The sequence below is a fragment of the Electrophorus electricus genome, chromosome 14, assembly GCF_041902795.1.
Source record: "Electrophorus electricus isolate QZ-2024a chromosome 14, ASM4190279v1, whole genome shotgun sequence".
In the NCBI taxonomy this organism is placed as follows: domain Eukaryota; kingdom Metazoa; phylum Chordata; class Actinopteri; order Gymnotiformes; family Gymnotidae; genus Electrophorus; species Electrophorus electricus.
In genome coordinates, this window is record NC_137510.1 from 20,112,285 (window position 1) to 20,135,842 (window position 23,558).

General features: G+C 46.7%; 1 protein-coding gene across 10 annotated transcripts in view; it reads right to left on the reverse strand.

Annotated features, from left to right (window-relative positions):
• Positions 1–23,558, reverse strand: part of sema6cb (semaphorin 6Cb) — a 97,834-nt gene that overhangs the window by 19,561 nt on the left and 54,715 nt on the right. For all 10 annotated transcript variants that reach the window (XM_027006712.3, XM_035530525.2, XM_081695826.1 and 7 more), the window contains 14 exons: positions 15,081–15,269; positions 12,031–12,145; positions 11,269–11,326; positions 9,844–9,900; positions 9,337–9,438; positions 6,463–6,553; positions 6,083–6,205; positions 5,716–5,804; positions 5,199–5,416; positions 4,743–4,874; positions 3,761–3,916; positions 3,140–3,313; positions 2,445–2,582; positions 261–338 (listed from right to left, as the gene is read on the reverse strand). In XM_027006712.3, coding sequence (XP_026862513.2) covers positions 261–338; positions 2,445–2,582; positions 3,140–3,313; positions 3,761–3,916; positions 4,743–4,874; positions 5,199–5,416; positions 5,716–5,804; positions 6,083–6,205; positions 6,463–6,553; positions 9,337–9,438; positions 9,844–9,900; positions 11,269–11,326; positions 12,031–12,145; positions 15,081–15,210 — 1,661 coding nt within the window. In that variant the 5' untranslated portion in view covers positions 15,211–15,269. The remainder of the gene's footprint in view (positions 1–260; positions 339–2,444; positions 2,583–3,139; positions 3,314–3,760; positions 3,917–4,742; positions 4,875–5,198; positions 5,417–5,715; positions 5,805–6,082; positions 6,206–6,462; positions 6,554–9,336; positions 9,439–9,843; positions 9,901–11,268; positions 11,327–12,030; positions 12,146–15,080; positions 15,270–23,558) is intronic.

Here is a 23,558-nt window from a genome sequence, read left to right on the forward strand (position 1 = left end):
GTCATGGCCTCCCAACACCCACACATATTTAAATGAACTGATCTTAGATACTTAAATTAACCTTACCAACAAAAATTCAGTTTAAAAGAAGATAAATTATTTGTACTTTATATATTCCTGAATTTATATTCCGTGCTTTGCAGAGTATACATGTTCACTTTAATGGGAGGCGTATAACGATTGTGCTGCAATTTAGTGTGAACAGAGAGAATAAAAAAAGCACTAAGAGAAGGATGCTGTGTGCTGAAACTGGAACTCACTTTAGTCCTGGCAGCACAGTGGCACAACTCCCACTCCTCAGCCAGATACAGTAGGGGTCTCGCGAGGACAGACAGCTCCTACAACACACACACACACACACACACACACACACAGTTAACTCCCACCAGATGTGTTGGAGAAGGTTTGTGTCCCTTCCCATAAATCTCCCTCCACTGCAGCACCCCAGTTATGGACTGAGTCTGCGTGTCTGTGACAAGTCAGCGAGGACAGCCAGCCACAGCATCACCATAACAAAGGAGAGAGGGGGAGAGGGAGAGAGAGAGAGAGAGAGAGAGAGAGAAGTGAAAGAGAACAGGAGAGAGGGAGAGAAGAGAAGAGAGAGTTAAGAAGGAAGAGAGGAAGACAGATGGGGGGGGGGGGGGAGAAGGAGAGTGAGACTGTGAGGGAGACTACTTACTTTAAGGGCCAGCTGTGTGCGCGTGAATCTGTGTGCACATGCATGCGTGTGATTGACAGGTGTGCTGTGCCTGCCAGAACCCAAGTGGGACTCAGTGACATAGCTAAGCAGATGAGACATCCACAGAGATGTTTTTTTTGGGTGGGGGGGGGGGGGTTTGGGGTGATGGAGGGAGAGAGAAAGAGAAAGAGAGAGAGAGAGAGAGAGAGAGAGAGAGAGAGAGAGAGAGAGAGAGAGATGGGGGTGATGGAGAGAGAGGATTTTAAGGACAGGCATAGAGTGAGGTGGGTGGGGGGACTCTGAGTTTGTGTCTATGTGTGTTATCTACAGAGTGTGGTTTGTGTGATTGAGTGGGAGGGTGAGTGTCGGTGAGAAACAAAATGAAGGCGCCTGGAAAAACAAACTCGACTAAAACAATGTCTTCTTTTCCACTGGTGGAGAGCCGCTCTCGTACACGCAGCGGCTTCTATTTCAGAACCCACAGCTGCTTAGCCCTCCTAAACTCGAGAACCGTCTGAAACACTTGGATCCTACTGCTACCAAATAAGCACCGCCAACGCTGACAAATGTGCTCCTCTTTCCTCCTCATTGGTTCGGTGAAACAGACGACCTTCTGGTCACAGATGGAGACAGTGTCACCTACGAGTTGATCCCACTGAGCCCTCTGGGCGGGCTGTGCGTGCAGGGCTCTGAACCCTTTGGGGCAGGTTGTGCAGGCAGGGCTGTGAGCGTGGGCTGGGTCGCAGCCCCTGCCATAGTGGCCCTACATCACTGAACTCATTCAGGCCTCACATGCAGCTGGTTCTGCTTATCGTCATGAAAAGCCTCCCCTTGTGAGCAAGGCACACTAAAACTAACCAGACTAGAATAAAGAAACAGAACTATTATCCTTTCACACAGTGGTGCTGCTTAAACTGTGAATACCCTGTGCGCTCTCCAGAGTTTGACACAATGTTTCGTTTTGCGGGAAGTAGCAGACCGGCAGACAGAGATGACTTTGTGGCGAGATGCATCAGTTGTGTGTCTGGGTCTAGCCCAAGATGACAATCCCAGCCACAGTCATCTCTCCCCCAAAAAACCTGTCAGGCTTTGTTGGCTGCTTTATTAATGCAAACAGCTCCATTCAGCTTTCCTGTCCCCTAGTTATGGAGGCCAATGACAACCTCTCTGGTCTGGCTGTTACTGGCCTATAGCCAATCAGATGGATCCTGTTTGAGCCGGAGCACGTTTGAGAGAGTTGGGTGGGGGTGTTGGTGGAGGAGAGGGAGCTTCATCAGTTGGTGTGGGAAGCACGTTCCCGCTCCTGACGGCTCCTCAGCTGTGGACCAGCTGCGGCCTCATGTGGAGGCCCTCTCTCCTGCACGGGGGTAATGGCCCAGCTTTATGCCTGCAAAACTGCGCTGGCGTTTAAATTTAAATGCTTGTCTTTGCAAAAGCGCAGTGCTCTGATCCTCAGGCTTTCCTATAGACCTGAAGGAGAAAGCATCTATTATAGATCAAGAAGGATATTTTGGGAGATGCTGTAAGACGCTTCTATTTTCACCAGTAAATGCAGTTTCCTTGAAAAGGGGAAAGTTAACCACATACCAACCTCCCACGATTCTGAACTGACCAACCCAGACCATCATTTTGATGGTATGAGGAGCATAAAGTGTTGATCAGTGTAAATTAGGCTAGATTAACTACAAGTACTAATCAAAAATATAAGGGCTATTAAGAATCAGCAGATGTGTAAGTATGAGAGCAGCATTACTCTATTACTCACTTCTTGCATGTTCCATAGTCAGCACAGCGGCTCAGAGGTACCCGCACCACACAGCTGGAGAAGGCCACAAACAGGGCATGATGGTCTTTATCCAGTTCCAGTCCCAGAATCCTCCGGTCTTCCCCACGCACACTGCACCTGATGCAGGCCAGTTACAGTCAGTCACATCATTTTAGTAACACTACATGCAGTTTACCCTTCTGATTAAATGAACTCATGATAAATATGAAAGTATGCACTATTAACATAAACACTCAAGTGGTTTAGTAAGGATGAAACAGAGAGCGTGAAATAGTTGCCACCTGTGTTGCTCGTCAGGATCAGTGGCTGGGGTATAGCCGTAGTACATAACTCTGGCAACATCCCAAGAGTACAAACATTGTTCTATTTGCTACAGGTGGGAGTCTGTAGTCTAAATAAATTCCTCTACTCATTTGCGTGCGTGCGTGCGTGTGTGAGAGAGAGAGAGCGCGAGAGAGAGGAAGAAAAAGAGGGAGAGACTTAGTAAAATGAGTAAACAACTTCTCGTGTCATTTCCTGTAGGTTCCAGGGGAGCATTGGCCCAATGAGAAAAAGTGGATTAATCAGTCAAGAAGCTCAGAGAGCCTAGGGTATGCTTCCTCACTCCTCAGATAGAGGTAGAGAGGGAAAGCGAGAGAGAGTGGTAGACAGAGGGAGAGAGAGAGCGCACTCACTTGGTAGGGTTGTACACATCAATGTCCTCCAGGAGCTGACTGCTGTAGGTAGAGTTGGGGTGTATGCTGGCCAGGACTTTCAGAATATGACCATTTTCTGAGCCCAGGAACAGAACTGTGTAGTTCTTATAGGGTCCAGCGGCTGTGTCCACAGCTATTTGGGTCAGCTTAAATCTACACACAGGAAACATGCTCATTAGTAAACAACCAACAGAGCTGTCACTGCATCAGATGACATTAAACGATGCAGGTATCTGTGTTTCCCCTCGAGTGGTGGTTAGACGTGGCGTTTCTCAGGGGAGTCACAGACAGCTGTGATTGTGAGAGTAAGCAATAGAGCGGAGGACAGCATATGCACGTGCACACGAGAGAGAGCGGGAGAAGGAGAGAGAGAAAGAGAGAGAAGGCCTGGCAGAGAGAAAACAGAGAAGGAGTTTGAGAGAAAGTAAGAGGGACAGATGTGATGGAGGGGAGTGTGGCTATACCTGGCAGGCGTTCCACAACTTGCACAAGCAGACCTCCAGCTGTCAGATTGGCTGTGACATTCACAGCGCTGTGCTGAAGGCTGCAGATTGCAAGTGAGCTGTGTGTGCATGTGTGAGTGTGTGTGAGTGTGTGTACCTGCTGGTGGTGCGTGTAAAGCATGGCCGGTCATTGACTGAAGGCACGGCCTCATCCATTAGTGGATAGGACTTGATGAAAGTAAGTGTCTCATCGGGGAAAGAGGTGGAGGACTTGTAGGCAGCCGCAGAGCCATCGCCAGCACAGGAGCCTGGTCTAGAGGCACACACACACACACACACACACACACACACACACACACACACACAGCATTACTTACAGCACCTTCTCCAGAATGCCTTCACCGCATATTCACCCACAAACAGAGCATTGCCTACAAAACCTTCTCCAGAATGCTATCACCACACACACACACACACACACACACACACACACACACATTCACACACACATACCCAAACAAGCATCTCTTCCAGCCATCATTAAATCAAAAGCTGCTGGTAGCCAACACAAAGCCAAGATCCCCAATTCAGGCCTGACCAGCCAAGCTCTCAGTTCCACATAGCAAGTTAGAAGGGCCAGGGGTATTAATCAAAGCCAGAAGAAATACTACTGTGTGTGTGCTTATGCATGTGTGCGCCTCTAACTGAACATAATCGACTGACAAACCAATGGCAGCAGTCCAAGCCTCTGCTCATCACGTCGTCAACCCCCCCCCCCTACATATCAAACACATATCTCATTTTCTCTTTGAAGCCTGAAAGTACACAATCACCCCTAACTGCCTCCTTTTTTTTTTACTCTGATCTGAGTCACATTCAAACACCAACGCAGTTAGCAAACAATCAATAGCTTGTTTAAACACAAGAATCTAATCACATAAGTAAGAAATAGAAAAACAAATCTGATTTGAACAGTTGGGCTTCTATGGCAGTGCTGTGTGCACGCTCTCCTTTCTTCTGCAGTCTCGTGCGTGCTCCACTATGGGCCCGCTTACAGGATGTGGCAGGTGGTATTTCCAGGGCTTTCGCAGGGAACCGAACCCGGCACTGCACCACACTCTGCCCAGGGATGCACCCACCTGGGCTTAGGCACCTGCTCGTCAGGCACGGGGGTCCAGGCTGACTCGCTGGTCCGCTGCTCTTTAAACTTGCCACTAAACACGCGCTCGACATCGTCCATGTAGAAGGCGCAGACAGCTGAGCCGGTGATGCTGGGAGGATGACAGAGAGGCTGCTTTTAATCCAACACTAATGAGATGCCTTTGGTAGAGGCACAGAGGCAAAATGCTGCTGGAATCTTTCATCCAGACAATGAAGAAACACACGTTTTACTACCTCCAAACAATAGTAAAGAATGAAACAGTTTTTGCACAGAGCAGATCTTTTATACACAGTTAATCTTTATTGCAGTGTTCCTGAAATGTGCAATATTGTAGTACATGTACTGTACATAAGTGAGGCCATAAGCTAATGTAAGATTGTATTCATTTAAAAACGACGAGGCGAAAAGAATGAGGCTGTCTGGGTGCCCGCACCTGTTGGCCTGTGTGGTGAAGACCCCCAGCACAGCAGGTCTGTGGTTGATCTGCAGGATGTTTGTTAAGGACTGCAGGACATCAAAGTAGAAGAACGAATCGCCCGGCACAGAGCAGTTTAGCCGCGCCTTCAGAAACGACGTCCAGTAGCGCTCAAGAACCCGCGGCGAACCTCCGTTATCATTCTTACACACTCGAGCGACTCTGGAGAACACCACCTAGACAGGCAACGACATCACGGAGGGACGACATGCTCAGAGCTGCTTTGTTTTTAGCTAATAACTACTACAGGGAAGAGATACCGCACTTCTGCAGTTCCGACCAATAATATGGCGCAGATCACCAAATGTACTGTTCCCACTCCTGCTAAACACAAAGCGAGTCTGGAGATCATGACCCAGAAAACACGCAAAGTATATTTAGTCTCTTAAAGTTGCACAGGCTATAAAAAATATTGCCCGTAGTTCGTAAAAGCTAGGTCACTCAAAGTCACCGGGCTGTGCTGAGCCGACCTCACCTTGCCAAGAGTAGTGTACTCCACAGCAATCTCACTGAAGAAGAAATACACGTAGTTTCCATACTCAATGGCATGTAGAAAGTGGGGCTCTGTAAGAACATAGCACAGATTTTAAAGAAGCAGTGTAAATTAGGGTCTTCCACCCAGAGTGGGGAGAGTGTGGGGGAAATTTGTGGGGGAGAGAGAGCATGGGAGAGAGTGAGTGTGGGGAAGAGTGCAGGGAGAGTGTGGGGATAGTGAGTGTGGGCAAGAGTGCCAGGAGATGAGTGTGGGGGAGAGTGAGTGTGGGGGAGGAAGAGTGCGAGGAGAGTAAGGTGAGAGTGCGGAGAGAATGAATGTGGGGGAGAGCACATGGATAATCTCTGACCTCGTAGCCACTTGGAGTCGTACTTCACCGTACGTAAGACCGGGCTGCTCTCGCCCAAACTTCTGTAGATCACGGCGTCGCTCGCTAAGAAATCAGTCATCGTAGCTGAATAAAAATCACCACCTGGGCACAGAGCAGAGGTGGAGGGGCTTAATTTCAAGGGGGGCTATAAAGGCCATCTCTCAGTGCCTTCCTGAGGGTGAAGTGGCAGGTATCAGGAGCACAAGTTTTCGCTTGGTCTCCCACACATTGTTTCTATGGTGTTTCCAAGCCTGCGCGCAGTCGCTGGCATGACGGAAACGGCAGCTGAACTTTGCAAAATGTCAGCGGAATACTGGTGAGATTATACGTGGGATCAGGTTTCATCTTAGCTAACTCACCGGCAAACAGGCCCACGTTGGTCTGGCGAGACTCGAAAGGGCACCGCGCCTGACCAAGCACCTCCTCACCATCCTGCTCCAGTGTGGTCATCTGAGAAAGAGAGAGAAAGAGAAAGAGAGAGCATGAGAGAGAGAGAGAGAGAGAGAGAGAGACATTACACACACATCCATGTACTTTTCCCTGGTTGCTGTCATTGCCATTTTAGTGCAGTGACATTTGATCCACCATGCACATCTTTTGATTTTCACTTTATGATTTAAATTGCCCTTCTGATGCAGCTTAGCTGCGCTGATCCCAACACTGTTCCGTCCCAGCGCTCTCCCCCATCCCTGCTACGCTCGAGCAGCATGGGCGCCAACGCAGAACAGGCACTAATCCTGGGGGACAGACACAATGTCACCCGGAATATCCACTCCCTCAGCAATAAGGCATGGATGTGTTTGTGTGTCTGTGTGTGTGTCGACAGTGTGAAAGTTGCCATGCTCCCGCTCTCGGTCTGGTGTCTCAGTCTGAGACTAACAAGATGAGCTGCTCTGCCTGTTAGCTCTGCTCACACCTCTATCTGACAGTGAAGCTACCCCATACATGCAGCTCCTCCTGAGCCACTAATCCTTCGCCCTTAGCCTTACCATGACCTCCTTAAGTCTGTTCCCCAACTTCTCTGAAGCTCTTCTCCCCAATGTCTCTTACAAACTCAATTTGTTCTTTACCATCTTTCCACAGTTTCCACTTAACCCTAGCAAAACTATTTTAAAAGCAGCCTATAATCACCCCATGACCCTCCTGTATCCACTCTCCAAACGAACTGAACCCACCACGAACCACGACCTTACTTCCCTTCAACAGATAACCACAACCTCCTCTTGACCTTAGTTTAATCTCGTTGCAGGCATATTCCAGCCTCTCCCTAACCTCTGCCCAGACATTCTTCCGCAGCCTGCAGGCTGGCCTTGGGGAGGATCCTCTCTCCCCAGAAAACACATGGTGCAGGAGGGGACAGTGCCCCTGGACCCAAAGACACGATTGTCCCTTCCCCTGACTAATCTCAGTCCTGCGCAGGAGCTGACAGCCATAGGGTTTCCATTGCGGAATGGGGGGGGGGGGGGGGGGGTAAAGAGAGAAATAAAGAGGGGAAAAAATAAGGAGATGAGAGATGGAGAGAGATAGAGAGAGAGAGGAGAGGGAGAGAGAAAGGTAGAGAGAGGAGGCATGAGAAGAGAGGGGCTAGAAAGAGACTGGGGGTGTATGCTCATATGGTGAAAAATATAAATCAGGCTCAGTGAGACTGTAGCAAAAAGAAACAGACAGCAAGTCTTGTTAGAGAGTTTAGCTAACTCCCCAGTGACCCTACACATGCACACGCGCGCACATACACACGCGCGCACACACACACACACACACACACACACACACACACACACACACACACACACACACACACACATATATATAGGTCTATATACAACTATGACATCACTGTGCACAGCAGTTAAACTCAAAAACTGACAGGACTGTGTGTGTGTGTGTTTTTTAAAAACCCTGATAGAACACAGATAGAAGGAGAAGACCGTGCTGGTGTTCACAGACTGCTGTTAAGACATTAGTATCCACCCAGTTTCTGTCTTCAGCACAGTGCATTCATCAGGACACCAGCAGATGGCTCTCCTAATGACTGCTGATCCATGTTACTGTGGGGCCAGATATAGCCTTACTGCTCTTACACCACACTGTAAACACTCACCTCTTACAGCCTTACTGCTCTTACACCACACTGTAAACACTCACCTCTTACAGCCTTACTGCTCCTACACCACACTGTAAACACTCACCTCTTACAGCCTTACTGCTCCTACACCACACTGTAAACACTCACCTCTTACAGCCTTACTGCTCCTACACCACACTGTAAACACTCAACTCACACAGCCTTACTGCTCCGACACCACACTGTAAAAACTCAACTCATACAGCCTTACTGCTCTTACACCACACTGTAAACACTCACCTCTTACAGCCTTACTGCTCCTACACCACACTGTAAACACTCACCTCTTACAGCCTTACTGCTCCTACACCACACTGTAAACACTCAACTCATACAGCCTTACTGCTCCTACACCACACTGTAAACACTCAACTCATACAGCCTTACTGCTCCGACACCACACTGTAAACACTCACCTCTTACAGCCTTACTGCTCCGACACCACACTGTAAACACTCAACTCATACACCCTTACTGCTCCAACACCACACTGTAAACACTCAACTCATACAGCCTTACTGCTCCGACACCACACTGTAAACACTCAACTCATACAGCCTTACTGCTCTTACACCACACTGTAAACACTCACCTCTTACAGCCTTACTGCTCCTACACCACACTGTAAACACTCAACCCATACTGGGGCATTTCCACTAACAACAGCCAAGCTGTCTATAGGCGTCCCATTCCTATTCAACAAGATGGTGGACTGAATTTTTACTGGTGACCTAATCTAATCAAAGTCTAACATTCTTAGTCTATCATATTACAATAATTTTAACTGATTTTCAGGTTTATTGTATTATTCCTGTGTGGGGGTAAGTGTATGTGCATGAATGTGTGAGTGTACGTTTGTGTGTTTATGTGTATGTAAATGTGTGTGTGTGTGTGTGTGTGTGTGTGTGTGTGTGTGTGTGTGTGTGTGTGTGTGTGTGTGTGTGTGTGTGTGTGTGTGTGTTAGAGGGGTGGGTTAGGCAGGTCACAGGCTCTGACAGGAAGGTTGGAATACCTTCTGCTAATGACAGATGGAGTTCAAGGCATTGATGAGTGTACATGTGTGTGTAGAGGGCATGAATGTGTAGGTGAGACCAAAGGCTCCATCTACCTTGTAGTTGCGGCAGGTGGGGTTGAATGCATTGGTTCCACATGCAAACAGTGTTTCATCATTGCGGGGAACGAGTACTTTGATGTAGTTGTAGCACTCATCCTGTGAAAGGCAAGAAGCTTTTAGACACAAAGCAGAGAGACACTCAAACACACAGTGTTTTATTCTAATATGTACACTGAGGTCTGTGGGCCCCCACGATTAGTCTAGGAATGCAAACCTACATGAGCAATACCATCAATCATGAAATCTGTCTGTGCGCGTGTGTGTGTGTGTGTGTGTGTGTGTGTGTGTGTGTGTGTACGCACTCATCTGTAGCAGATACCTCTGTTGCTGATGTTAACAAGCAATTTACACTACAGTAGATGAACTGGTGCAAAGGCAAACAATACAGGGAGAGTGGAAAAAACAGGATAGTGCGACAGCGAGAGAGTGCGATAGCAAGAGTAAGAGGGAGGGAGAGGCTGAAGGAGTGCGGGGTGGGGGGCTGCACGACTACACACTCACGCTGTTCTTGCCCCTCACTGTGCACTTCTCCACATCCTTTGTCTTCCACGTCAGTTTCTGCAAAAACAAAAACATAGGGAACAAAGTGTCAGCGACAATCAAGAGCTTCTTGCTAGGAACACACCAATCACTGCTCATTACAGCGATGACGACAAAGCCTCATTTACCGCAATAAACTGTTCAGGAAACAAACAGTTACGATAGAAGGAGACAGAGAGAGAGAGAGAGAGAGAGAGAGAGAGAGAGAGACAGAGAGAGATATATATACACACACACACAAACACATACACAGGGAATGACACACAGGAACACAGCGAATGACAGATAAGTAAAGATCCATCAGGCCATTAACAAGCTGTGGGTGTGAGTATGTGAGTGTGCGTGTGTATCCATAGTAGCAGGGTGCTGGTTTATGTCATTAGGCTGAGGAGTTGGAGTGATTTGTTCTTCCCTCTGTCTGCCCTGTCGGCAGGAACATTGGTTCAATCCACACACACACACACACACACACACACACACACACACACACACACACACACACACACACACAGGGGAAAAAAAACCTCTCAAAACCACAAACATCCTGTGCAGTTACTGTATTTCTGCTGTCACAACACTGAGATACACTGAAATTCTACTGGAATTTACAAGAAAGAGAGAGAGAGTGGGGGAAGGTGAGAGAGATCGAGAGGGACAGAGAGAGGGAGGAAAGGAGAAAGTGTGAGAGAAAAAAGATAAAGGAATGAGAAACAGGAGGCAGATAGAAATGTTTAGCATAAGATGTGTTCTTTTGCAATTTAATCTTAATTAATCTTAATTATTTGCACTAATGCAATAAATAACTTGCTAAAACATTCCAGTGTCAATCTCCCACTCGACAAAAGGGCTAGATTTTTCATATGGTTCCCTTTCACTGGTTTTATAAGTAAAATCACCCCTCAAAAACGTGACTTTCAGCTGATTCTGTGAGCTTCCAACCAGGACACATTAAATCGCACTAATTGAATGATTTACGTCTTAATGTAGAAACTGCCAGTACAGGAAAGCAATAAAAGAGGTGCCGGAGAAAAATGGAGGATGCCGGCTAGTCCTTCAAGAGCTGTAGCGCAGCCTCCGGCTTCCAGGCTCAGCGAAAAGCCAGGACAGGAGTTTCCTTTGGCCTCCTTCTGCTTTCAGACTAAATGCACTGCTACTTCTGAGTCCCTTAATGTTCGGAAAAAGATGTGAAATGGGTTGAGAGGCAGTGGAGAGAAGCGACCGGGCCGGGCCGCGTGGAGCTGGGATCAGGTAAGTGGCCAGAGAAGCAGCAGCGACACCGAGAGGGGCTGCGGATGAGGAGCATTAGCTCGGATGGCTCCTCGCCATTCCGAGCAGTTCCAAAGGCGCCATTACGTCAGATGGGCATGGGGAAGGAGAGGCGCTTACCTGCTGAGGTACAATTTGCTCAGCCGAAGTGCTAAGATTGACAGCAAAGACGTGATCCCTGGAACACACACGAAACAGAGAAAATCAACGGAGAGGAGGAGAGAGAGCGAGAGAGAGAGAGATGTGTCAGTCACCTCAGTTTGAATGAGACTGATTAGCCTCAATCACACAGTGTTTATTGTGAGCGTGTGTGTGTGTGTGTGTGTGTGTGTGTGTGTGAGAGAGAGAGAGAGAGAGAGAGAGAGAGAGAGAGAGGGGAAAAAAGACAGAGGAAGTGAGAGAGATGGAGAGAGGGGCGGATTATCAATAAACCCATATCTTACAAAGCCTTCAGGGTGTGATTTATCACTTCTCAGTTACATTGAACCTCAACACAAGATACAGGTCCAGAAGTTCCACAACTGCTTTTAGCTGGTGCTTGCAATGAGGTGTATAATTCATATTTGTGTTCAGATTTCAAACATCTTAATGATCCACAGAGATATATGCTTCATGCATCTTGTCTCTGTACAAGTCCTGTTATAGGGCTTACTCCTTTTCATGAAATCACAGGGCTTGGGCAAAGAGGTAAAAATGGTCAGTGCCAGGTCAGTAGTCTTGTATTAATACACACACTATAAGACAAACAGTGGAAGTGAGCCAGATTAACAGGGCTGGTGTTGGAGGTGACAGACTGACCTGGCAGATTAACAGGGCTGGTGATGGAGATGACAGACTGACCTGGCAGATTAACAGGGCTGGTGTTGGAGATGACAGACTCACCTGGCGGCGATGTACAGCATGTGGTTGATGCGCAGCATCCTCTGGAAGTCCAGACCAAGCCTCGCCGTGTCATTGTCTGACATATTGCCCTGGAAACCAGGATATAGGTAGGAATCTACAGACAAGGAGAAGACGGAGTGAGAGAGAGAATAAGAAATTTGCAATAGCAGCTGTTAGGAGTAATCACTACCATTCAATACTACCTGCACCCACATTTATTTACAACAAACAACAAAAGATTTCCATATTAGCCCAAACTAATAGCCAGTGTATAACAAGGCATTCTAACCTCATTCTCTTCAGCACAGCTTTATTAAAATAATCCTCTTGAGAACACCCAGGCTCAAAGAAAAGCCATTCTCAATCAGCATATTCTTTATTCATTATTTAACAGCAGGGTCTGAGAGCACTGCTGGCTCTTCATGGCAGAGTAAATTCAGTCAGTGTGTCGAATCTGTCAGCACCAGAGTGACGGCTTCATTTTTCCTGCAGCTTGGTGGTGGAAGACAGGAGTTGGGGAGGCCTTTTTAGCGTCAAGGTTTTGCCTTTGTCATTCACTGAGCAAGGTGTCCAAGCATAACATACTAGACAATAATACATGGGTGTGCGCTTTTACACAGCAAAAGTCAAGCATGCTCAAACATTTATGACTGTTTTAAGAAGACTGTGTGTGTCAATTAAGTTGTAAGGCACGGTACTGATAAAGTTTACTGTCATGTCTTGTACTGAACTCTGAGGGCAGAAATACTACAGCTGTTGTCAGCATGGAATTTGACTCTTAACTGTTCTGAGCGGTGATGGAGTGACAGTGTGTGAAACATCTAAGTGTTTCGGTGCAGCAGTATTCCGTTTCTCCTCCGCAATGTTTACACAGCGAACGGCATGTGATCGCACCAGGCCCAGCGCTGATCACAGTGCAGCCTTTCTTATAACACTTCATACAGCGAGAACCCCCAAAGAAGCCAATCCTGTGCCTTTTCTCCCCGGGCCGGGTGTGTGCTGATCCAGGCCGGCGTTATTAGGGCTCCCTGCAGCGGTGAAGACTGAGGTTTTATTTAAAAACCCAGCGCAGCATCCCATGACCATGAGCACCGTGGGTCTCTGGGTATTTGTGTAAGCTGAATGCAGGGGACGGAGGGTGGGGGGATAGCAGTTTTCACAAAATGTTCTGCAATTTTGATGAATTTGCTATTACACTGGCAAGAGAGAAGGACAGAGAGAAAGGAAGGAAGAGCAAGCAGGGGTGGGTGTGAGAAAGAAGAAGAGAGGGAGATGTGGAGGGAAAAGATAAAAAAGACCTGCTTTCTGCACCAGTAAAAACCTCGGAAAAATGCTGAGTGAACAGCCGACACTGAAGAGCTTTACCTCTATTCACAAAGAGGAGAAACAGGCTTAACTCTCAGCCAAGATCAAGCATAATAGGTGTGAGCCAGGTTCCTTATAGCTGCAAAGGCTGAATATAGTCTCAGTCTAAAAATGGTCTAGAATTACAAGCCGCTGCCATTTTATAGCTTTAACAGGGTCTGTTCCTGTTCCGAATCAAATAATTAGGCTTCAAGGTCTGATGGTCAAAATCTTATCACGTCATTTCACAGCACTGCTGCTTTCTTACCAAGTCATATTGGTGCAGCACACAATCTTAGCAGCAAAACTTTGTCATACCTTTAAATGAAAAATAATATATCTGTGCCTTTCGGACCAACAATAGCTTTCAGCAGAGAACTCAGAAACATCACCGTAGTTCTAAAAAATAGAGTCTGATGCCTCTGTGCTGCTCAGTGTTGTGCCAGTTGTTTCAACTTGTTCTGAATATCCGGCTGTACTTCACATCAAGGTTGCTTCATCCACCTTGTTCTCTTTTCAGGGTTTTACTTTGTTCTCCACTGAACAATTTTATATCGGCACTTTCCCTTATAGCTTAACACAAACCTGTAGGCTTGGTTTTACCGCAAGCTTGGCGCCCTCTACAGGAGATCTCTTTATCAGCCCTCTCTGTTTGAGAGGTTTTGAATGGTATGAGATGGTCCTTTATCTTTAACATGTTTTTTTTTTTAATTGGTGCACACCTTAGGCACTCTCCCTATACACAGTCAGGGAATTAGCCTAAGTAATAGTCATCCTGCAGGTGTGCAACTCAACACACAAATATGCGCACACGTGTGCGTGCGCACAGCCACAGGTGGAAGTGGTTGATAAATGGGCCTCATTACATGTCTGCTGGTCTCCTTGAGGAGCTCCAATAGCTTCGGCCATCTCTGCTAGTAACCCAGTGCTTCTCCATCTCTTATGGATCCATTTACAGCAGAACTGGTCTTCCTCTCACCTTGCACAGCAATAATGGATCTGTAATTTCAGCCAGGTAAAGTCCCCACATGCTCTCCGTTAAGGTAGACTGCATACATGTTGCTGTATGTGACACCCGCCATATGGACCTTTCGTGTTCCGTGCTGCCCTAATCTCACATCTCATGTACAATCGTGTGCATATTCTTTTTGGGCCTTTTGTAGCTCAATTGCCTATATTGTTTATGGAGGCATAAATTAAATTAACCATCAAACTTCACAGAAGTAGTCAAAGTGCAATTGCTACTATCGATATAAAAGCACTGAACCCATCTCTCCTAATGTGAGGGTTCATTTGTAGCCAAGTATGGGCATCCACTTTCTAGTACTGATGTGTTGATGTGAACGTTGTGATTGGATTAGCCATGGAGCTGCTTGCTGTCTGGGCGACTGCCACTGGAACACTGTTTCCTACCTGCCAAGTGCTAGCTGTTTGGAAGGCTAGGTGCTTTTAAATGTTGGAGATGGTTTTACTCAATTTCTAATTCACTCTGGGCAGGACATGGCATCTCACATCATTTTCTTACAATTTTGACAAGGAGCCTTGTGAGCAGCAAAGACCTAGAATAGTAAACAGCCAATGAAAGTCTAATATGCTAGACTCCAAATGAATTCTGAGAGAATTTTTCTTTTAGAAGAGATTCCCACACTTGAAAATTTAGTTTATGGTGCTTATTTACAGAATACTAAGCATATATTTATACTCACACTCACTCCCCACAATGCTGATTGGCTCCAGATCCTGGGGGAAGGGCGTGGCAGCATCAGTTAGCTGTAATAGGCCGATGAGGGTGAGGGTCAGGGCCAGGAGGGGCCACAACCCCAAAACCAACCGCATTTCAGCTCCAGCTATAGCACTCAGGCCCACAGCATGACCCCCAGTAGAATCACTCCCACCTGAGAGACAGACAGAGACACAAAGACACCACAGTCGGTTGGTGGAGACTGTAAGGAACACCATGCTTGTACATGTATACTGCATGTAGAATAGAAGACTGAAGTAGTCCGCTCACTATTTTTGATCAAAAAATGACATTATAGATGTTCCTATAGGATAAAGAATCGACGCTTGTCAGGGTGTTGGTGTATTTCAGCGGAAGAGCTATGGTATATTTACATTAAGTCGATTAGCATAGCCTAGGTGTCAAAATCGCCCATGTATGTAATTTTACAAACTACTTACAATGCTACAGTTTCACACTCAAGCTGAGAGTGGTACAGAAGATCAAAACTTGTCTCTATATCAGTGTAATAATGTTTAATTAGTTGGCTGTGCCACAGTAAACAGGAGAGAGATGAAAGAGTGTGCAGGAGCATCTCCGCTCATTAAAACCTCGAGCAGCCTTCAACGCTCTCTACACTAATCAAATTTACACCACCCACACACACACGTTACTGCAGGTTCTCTACTGGAACCCAGAGTCTTCAGTATGCTATGTACTGAGATTCTGGAAGGAACCCTATTTTACTATAGACCAGGAAATGCCACTGGAAAGAAAAAGGCAAACCTGAATGCATTTGCAAGTTGCGCAGTGCTGTGATTATTAAACGCCGATGGCGTCTAAAGTTGCACAAGTCGTGCTACTCCGGTGGTACAGTGCCCACAGCATTCGGTTCATGCTTTCCAACACATTGCTTTCCCACACTGTGCTTCGTATTCTACTTTAAGACAGGTAGTCTCTCCTGTGACCAGAGTTTTGAATGAATATCATGTTCTACATCGTTCTGTAGTCTCATCCTGAGGAGACTGGAGGTTAGAACAGCATCGGAAGACTCACATAAATGCAGAGCAGTGCATTCAGGTGGAGACCTGGACTCTCCTGAGACCTGGTCTGTTACAGCACCATGAGGAGAACAGCTGGGCTAATGAGCTTCGGCTTATAGATAGCTCAGAGATAGCTTGCTGAGAAGCTTGAAGAGAAGCGGAAGGGGGTATGAGACCTCTGGCCAGAGGGACACCTGGCTCATTGACTTCCACTCTACAGTTTTTCACAGGTGACTTAACACAATTAACAGCAAAGGCTGCTGGGACACTTCTTCCCTCTGTCAGCCCTGACACAAGGCCAAGTGGGATGCATCAAAAACTCATTTGCAGAGCAGTGGAAAAATGACAGGGAACAAAAAAAAAGTGGCCCACTGTCAGTGCTGGGTAGGTTTGAGCAGAGCTTGCCTCCAGTACCATTATTAATGAGCGGCTGAGTGTATGCGTCAGACGCCGAGTAAGCTGAAATGCTAATGGTCAGGTCTGTTTACCTTGCGGGCTAACTGAACAGCCAAATGGAAATCAAGGATTCACTCTTTAGAAAACACACTAGTAGTCTCCCTGCGTGGACGAGTCTTTGGGAGAGCAGCTTCTGCTTTCCATGTTAATGGGAGGTCGGAGATTAGCTGGAAAGGGACGCTAACTATCCAGCCAAGTTCGAATGGGAACAGAGAGGGAGTCAACATGAATATGAAGCACTACCCATATTCCCACGCGCCACACTTATTCAGATTCAACAGAGCAGCTAGCGTTTAGTGATGCAGTCGAACAATGATCACAGGGCTATAAATTGAAAATGTAGGTGTCTGCTCCTGTTTATTTCATGAATTACAATCTCCCATGTGAGAGTGAGTGTTTCACACACTCACACACCTACCCCCTCCCACACTCACACGTTTAGATCCTGTCAAGGCAATATATCGGGACATTACTTCTGATGGATTATTTGCACATGGAGAATTGCCTTTTAGCACAGAGCCCACACACACAGGCATGTCTGTACGTATGCATTCACCGAGTGTTTTGCACAAATATACTAATGTGCATTTTCCATTGACCTTAACCTTAGTTAACCTTACTAAACTTTAACCTCAGTAACTTGAGTCTATTTGGTCAAATGGAAGCACACTAAAGTAAACAACACATGCGCACATGCGTGCAGACACACACACTTTTTGACCAGCCAGCCAGCCACCACAGCATGGCTTCAGTAGTGACTAACGGCCAGTTAGAGTGTGTGGTGCAGCACCTTTCTCAGGGTTGGGCTCGTCACTTGCCTTATTAGACCTAAAGTAGGCTTCTGTAGAAAGGTACACAGACATCCACATATGAATGCAAATCTTTTTTTTTTTGCACAGAAGATCAGAGGACCTTTTCCACATGAACACAAACAAACAGCGATTATGCAATTCAGCCACATGCTCTACTGAAATAATGGCTTTTTGTAAGCCATTTTTTTATGTATTATGGAGCATGGCAGACAGACTCGTTACACTCTGCTGCAGTAATGTCTTGTGATCTCCCTCTCACTGGAAGCTGGAATAAATGATTCCTCTCTCTCTCTCTCTCTCTCTGTGTGTGTGTGTGTGTGTTTGTGTGTGTGTGTGTGTGTGTGTGTGTGTGTGTGTGTGTGTGTGTGTGTAGGAAGTGGTGTTGGGAGGTCATGAGAAACTAATGATAGTAAGGTAGAAGGGGGGGGGGGGGGGCTTGGTTTATACTTGTACTCAGAATTGTATTCTGTAAAGGGCTGCTCCAGATCCATTTGTCAAGAAGTAGGATGAAAATAATTCCTTCTTTATGATAATCTTCACAAAGGAATGTTTTGAGGAAAACAAACGCAGTGTGAAATGAATCTGCAAGCAGCAATTTCCCATAAGACTTTCAAGAGGAAAACACTTTGGTCTGGTCGGAGTACATGTTCAGTTTCAGACTTTACCTGTCCTATATACCTTACGTAGCATTCTGCAGTCAAGTCCTTCCCCAGGTCCCTCCCTTAGCACTGGAGATTGATGCTTACACTGATGGCTCCGCAAGACAGTGGATGTGTCTCTTGCTTAATTAAATGACCTAAATGGATTTGGCCTTAATTACTTCCCCTTGCTGCTCTTTCTCATGCCTCCGTCATTGCCGTCACACTGAATGAACAACTCCACACTCAGCTCCACTAAATCTCTGGTGCTGTCAGCCTGATAAGTTTAGAACTTCTGGACTCTCTGACACAGAGTTCTAGAACGTGGCTTCAGCTGATTCCATTGAGTTAATTAAATCCAATTCAATATGCATGGTGGTTTTTTTGTCCCAAAGCAGCTTTACAGGAATCCAGGGCATACAGAGCAAATATAGAAGACAAAGACGCAGATTTGGAGCTCACGAGGAGGTTGAAAATACATAAAGCGGTGGTTTAGTAGAGGAAGAATGCGAGACAGGAAGTGAGGCAGGATGCGAGACAGGTTATTAATTACAATCTCTGGAGTGTCCATGAGAGGTTACGAGAGGCCAGGGTGTCAGGTGAAGCTATTAGAGCCTGGCAATCACAGCAGAAAAGTGATTAGTACATGCAAATGTCCATAAAGGACTTGAGCAGCTATGGTTGAGAGCGCTGGAGGAGCTGCTCATGGCTGCCTCAGCAGAGCTGGAGGAGCTGCTCATGGCTGCCTCAGCAGAGCTGGCTGGCTGTCACATCAGGCTACACCTCAGTAGTGGCATGCTTCTTCACATAAGACCAAGTACTCGCATTCAGTTTGGAAACTGAAATGAAAAAAAAAGACAGCAGTCCGCTAAGCACGTTTTCTCTCATACAGTATTCATGACTTGTTTTCGAGAGCGCGTTTAATCAGCATATCTGGACCAAGTCTTTGCTAAATTACATTTGCTTCTTAGTGGTGCAACACCACCATGTATGAAGAATAGACACCAAGCATCCAGGCACTTGAGGAGGCTGTGCAGTACTGGATGATGGACTTATTGTTGTTATTAAATATGGGTGGTTGTCACTGAAACCTGTTGCTGACATAATGGATGCTTGGTGTAGTGTCAAGGCAGTAAAAATCTGTTATGGCTCAGGTACAGTATGAACGAGATTCAGAGACAGTCATTATAAATACCCAAATAAAACTGTCATAAATAGTCACTATGTCTCTGCCATGTAGACATGGATTATGTGCATAACTATAATTTAAGACAGCAGCATAGCTATATTTAAAGCTATGCATTCAAATCAAATTGTTAAAATCCTCTCTGGCTAGTAATGTTTTAATTTACAATAGCCGCTTCAGAAGTCTGGGATCGTATATGCAGCAGACCTAGCTGCAGTTCAGCGATGCTAGCAGTACCAATGAGAATGTGGTTTATCTTTACACCAATCAGGCTGTTGATGACTTTTGAGGTTTTCTGTATTTTTTTTCTTTGATTTGAGGAACAGAAACTTACATTCAGCTGATGGTTTAGCTAGTTTCCAGGAAAAGAGAGCAAGGATAGTTTCAGTACTGACCAAAAAGGCCAGGCTTGCCTTCAAAGCCCATCTTGGTTTGAGTGCCACCAAAGGTGTAGCACATTCCTCTGATGCTCCCGAGCTGCTGGACAAGCTAAGGGGAACGAGACAGCGCTGGCGTCCGACTGCCTTAGCCTTGGATTTATCACTGTACCACTGAGCAGCGATCCATTCTGCCAAAGTTGGGGGTTCACGATCTGTTGGAGGCACTCAGAACTTCTAGCAGTGTCTCTAAAATTCTCACTCTGGTCTTCTCCAAAAACTAAATGTACCTTCTATGGCTAATCACCTCCATGAAATGGAAGTCTAGAGGAGAAAATAAGGCTGCCCTTAGCCATGTTGAGAGTGCCACTCACGTTCCTTTACAGAGCTGTTAGTATATTTCTCACTGAAAGGTTCACTGAATCAAGTGAAATACTGCCTTCATTTGATGGCAGTGAGTCTAATAAGCTCTTCTGAAAAAAAGTGGAGGACAAGGAAGTTGTGAGACTGCTTTGGCAAGCAACTTTAGGAACAGGAGAAAAATTGTGAACTAAGGATTATACCATAAGATTACACCACTTCTAAACAGTTCCAGTTTGAGCCACTGCCTTTAAAGAATTTACAAAATCAGAATTCGCCAAATAGTTAACAAGATTTGTTGAATATGACTAACACAGACATATTTATGTATCTTATTCTAACACAAGAAATCTAAACCCACACAGCATAAACCACCCACCAAAACATTGTCACTAACAGGAGACCCACCACACATACACACCAGTCATCAAGCTGCCTCCTACGACCTCCCCCCTGTGAATGCTAACCCTTCTGTAATCAGCGGGCATTTGCGGCATGTTTGGCGGACTCTAGAGAGCTGATGAGGTGACAGCTGTCGATAGGAGCCTAAACCGCTTCTTCTCCCCCATCACATCCGCCCCTCCTCTCTGCTGCGCTGTGCTGCCTGTGTCTGTGCTGCTGGGCCTCTGACAATAAGCGCAGCTTGTTTTTAATGAAGCAGCTTTGTTTGGGCAGCAGGGGAGGGGCATGAGGGGAGGGGCATGGGGGTGAGGGCAGAGGATGACAACCCTCTGGGGTTCTGGATTGATTATGTGACATTCACTTGGATTTAGCAGCAGTGCGGCTGCTCCTGGTCCTCACAAACCCGCCATTCTCCCCTCCATCATCTGCCACTTTTAGCACTCCTCCCGCCGTGCCAGGGAACTCTAATAAGTGGGAACGGCCAGCAATTTATGCCGTGTCCCCGGCACTGTGGGATCAACACATCCACCCTGGGTAATAATCCTGGCTTTGTCGCCACTTGCCAGAGAGGCAGATGCAATAAAACCATATCGATCAAAGTTACAACGGCCAAATTTAAATACGATCAGGAGTTCTATGCACCTATTAGGAAATAAGACTGTGATCTGATCCTTCCATTATCTCTGCCTGGGAATTAAGACGGCCGCCCCCCTGTGCTTTGGGACCCTATCTTAAATTGGTCCCCACCCCCTGTCCCCATCCGTATACATCAACCCACATAATGAAGGCATGCATCCCAGGGCCCCTCTGTCACTTCTGACACGATTAGGCACATTAATGTGCAAGCTCTCCACGGCCCATTAACCCCCAGTCTCTCCAGCAGGGACAGGCCGGCAGCTTTGCCAATTAGCAGGGCCACAAATACACCATCCGCAGCACCATTTGGAGAGCTGCTACCACCACATGTGGCTTTTGGAAAATGCCCCCAGGAACCCTGAGGAACTTCTAGACCTTGAGGAGAGCCTCCGTGACCCCCAAACCAACAGCTGCATAAAGCTGTTTGACCAGCAACTGGGAATACTGCACATGTGTCTAAAAACCTCGCCTGAAGGGAGTTTACATTGCAAATGACCCCACATTATTGCCACTGTTGAATCTTCACACAGCACGGATGCCTGACAGATTGGATGCTCTTTAATGATATTCTGAAGATGCTGGACCATCCTGCAGAACAGCTGGCCTGAGGAGCAGAGATGCAGACGAAGCACAATCCTTTAAGAGATGGTCACAGTCAATTCCCCAAAGAGCAGAAAAAACACAGAATCGAGACTGCAGTCAGTCTTCAACAAACAAACAAGTATGCGGTTTCATGTGCTTAGGCAGCAGACTGAACGGCTGCAGGAAAACACAAGCAGGATGGGCAGCCTGCGCGTGACTCATCTCTAAAATGGCAGCTTTGTCTGATTGGAGTCATGGCCGTGACCTGCTGATGGTGGGCCGGTTCAGCAGTTAGCGGTCCATCACAGAATGCCTCTCACCTAAGGCCTGGCTCACCTCGAAGACTTATAGAAAGAAGGAGGCAGCATAGTGGCTCAGAGTTATACACTTTACTACAAACCCAATGGCAGTTTTACTGGCTCCATTTGATTTAAATAGGACTATAACATGAGCGAGTAGACCTGGTCCCAGATCAGCGCTAAAGAGCCTCAGTCAGCTCCAGTCAAAACACTGCGACTAGGCTAGACACCACTGGTGGTAGCAAACGCTCTACTCTGTGCCATCAGCAAATTCATTAACCGATTCATAGCCGGACAGTCAGGGCCTTTCCTAATTAGATTTTAGTGGACACCCACTATACTGCTGCATGGCCACACCAGAACCAGGATCAAGCAGAGATGGGCAATTATCGACAGCCAAGCCCCATAGCAGTCCAAGAGAACGTGAAATTTCAGGGCTGTTGCACCTCAGTCAAACTCAGTTTGAGTCTATTGCTAATTAAGAACCTTTGAAATCACCACTCAAAGTTCATCTAACATGCACAGACGCTACAACAGCCTAAGTAGAGCACCCATTAGCCACCACAAGCACAATGTTTCCGACAAAACTTTCATTTAATTTACAAAACTGAAGTGAGGAAATTGCATATTCATGAGCTGGACTTCTCACAGAAAGGTCATGTTACACACAAAAATAAACATAGGACACATAAATTAGAGTTTTTCCCCTCATCTGGAACGTTTGGTATATTAGAGTTCCTCCTCTCCTCAGAGAGCTGATAAAGGCCAGAGCACATAAAACTGCCAGTGATGTGCAGTAGTATGTTGGGGGTGCGTGACTGACAGTGCCTTTACTTGTCATGAGAGCTGAGAGGAGAGAATCAATTCTGTAGACAGACAGTGGTTTCTTCCTCATTTGGGATTAAGGAGGAAACAGATGATGTCAGAGCCATCAGCACTCTCTCACTCCAGTATCAGAATAGTGGCAAAACCTTGGGGCTTTAGACGAAAACCTCAGTGCCATCTGAGGACACAGGTCTGTGTATACATACTCTGTGTGTGTGTGTGTATGTGTGTGTGTGTGTGTGTGTGTGTGCGCGCGCACACACACACATGCATGTCTGGTCTATAACAGAGGGGTCACAGCCTTCTTGCTATCAACGCCAGTCAGCTAATCCCACAGGGAGGAAAAGTATCGGCCACAGGCACCGGGGTTCAACCACACTGACAAGGTCATTCTACCAGACGAACATGTCTGCCTGGCCCAGCAGGGCTGCTGGCCAGCTTCTATAGGAGGAAGAGGAGGAGGAGGAAGGTCTCTGTGGAGCTTGCACAAGCCTGACACGCCCTACTCCAGTGCTCTGATGTGGCAGTGCTCTGTGGTGTTATGAAAAAGTACTTCATGTGCTTACATGAGTGGTGGCAGTGGTAGACACGCTGTATAATGCCTTTGTTGATGCTCTGTCTTTTCAAAACATGCCTTTCGCACCACATGAAATATTCAGTGATCTCCTGATGCAGTCGAACAGACCGAAGCACCTGGGCACGGCAGTGGGCTACGGTCACATCCTCACAGAGCTCCCGCTCGCTCGCTCGCTCGCGCGCGCGCACACACGCGCACACACACACACACACACACACACACACACACACACACACACACACACACACACACACACACACACACACAATTA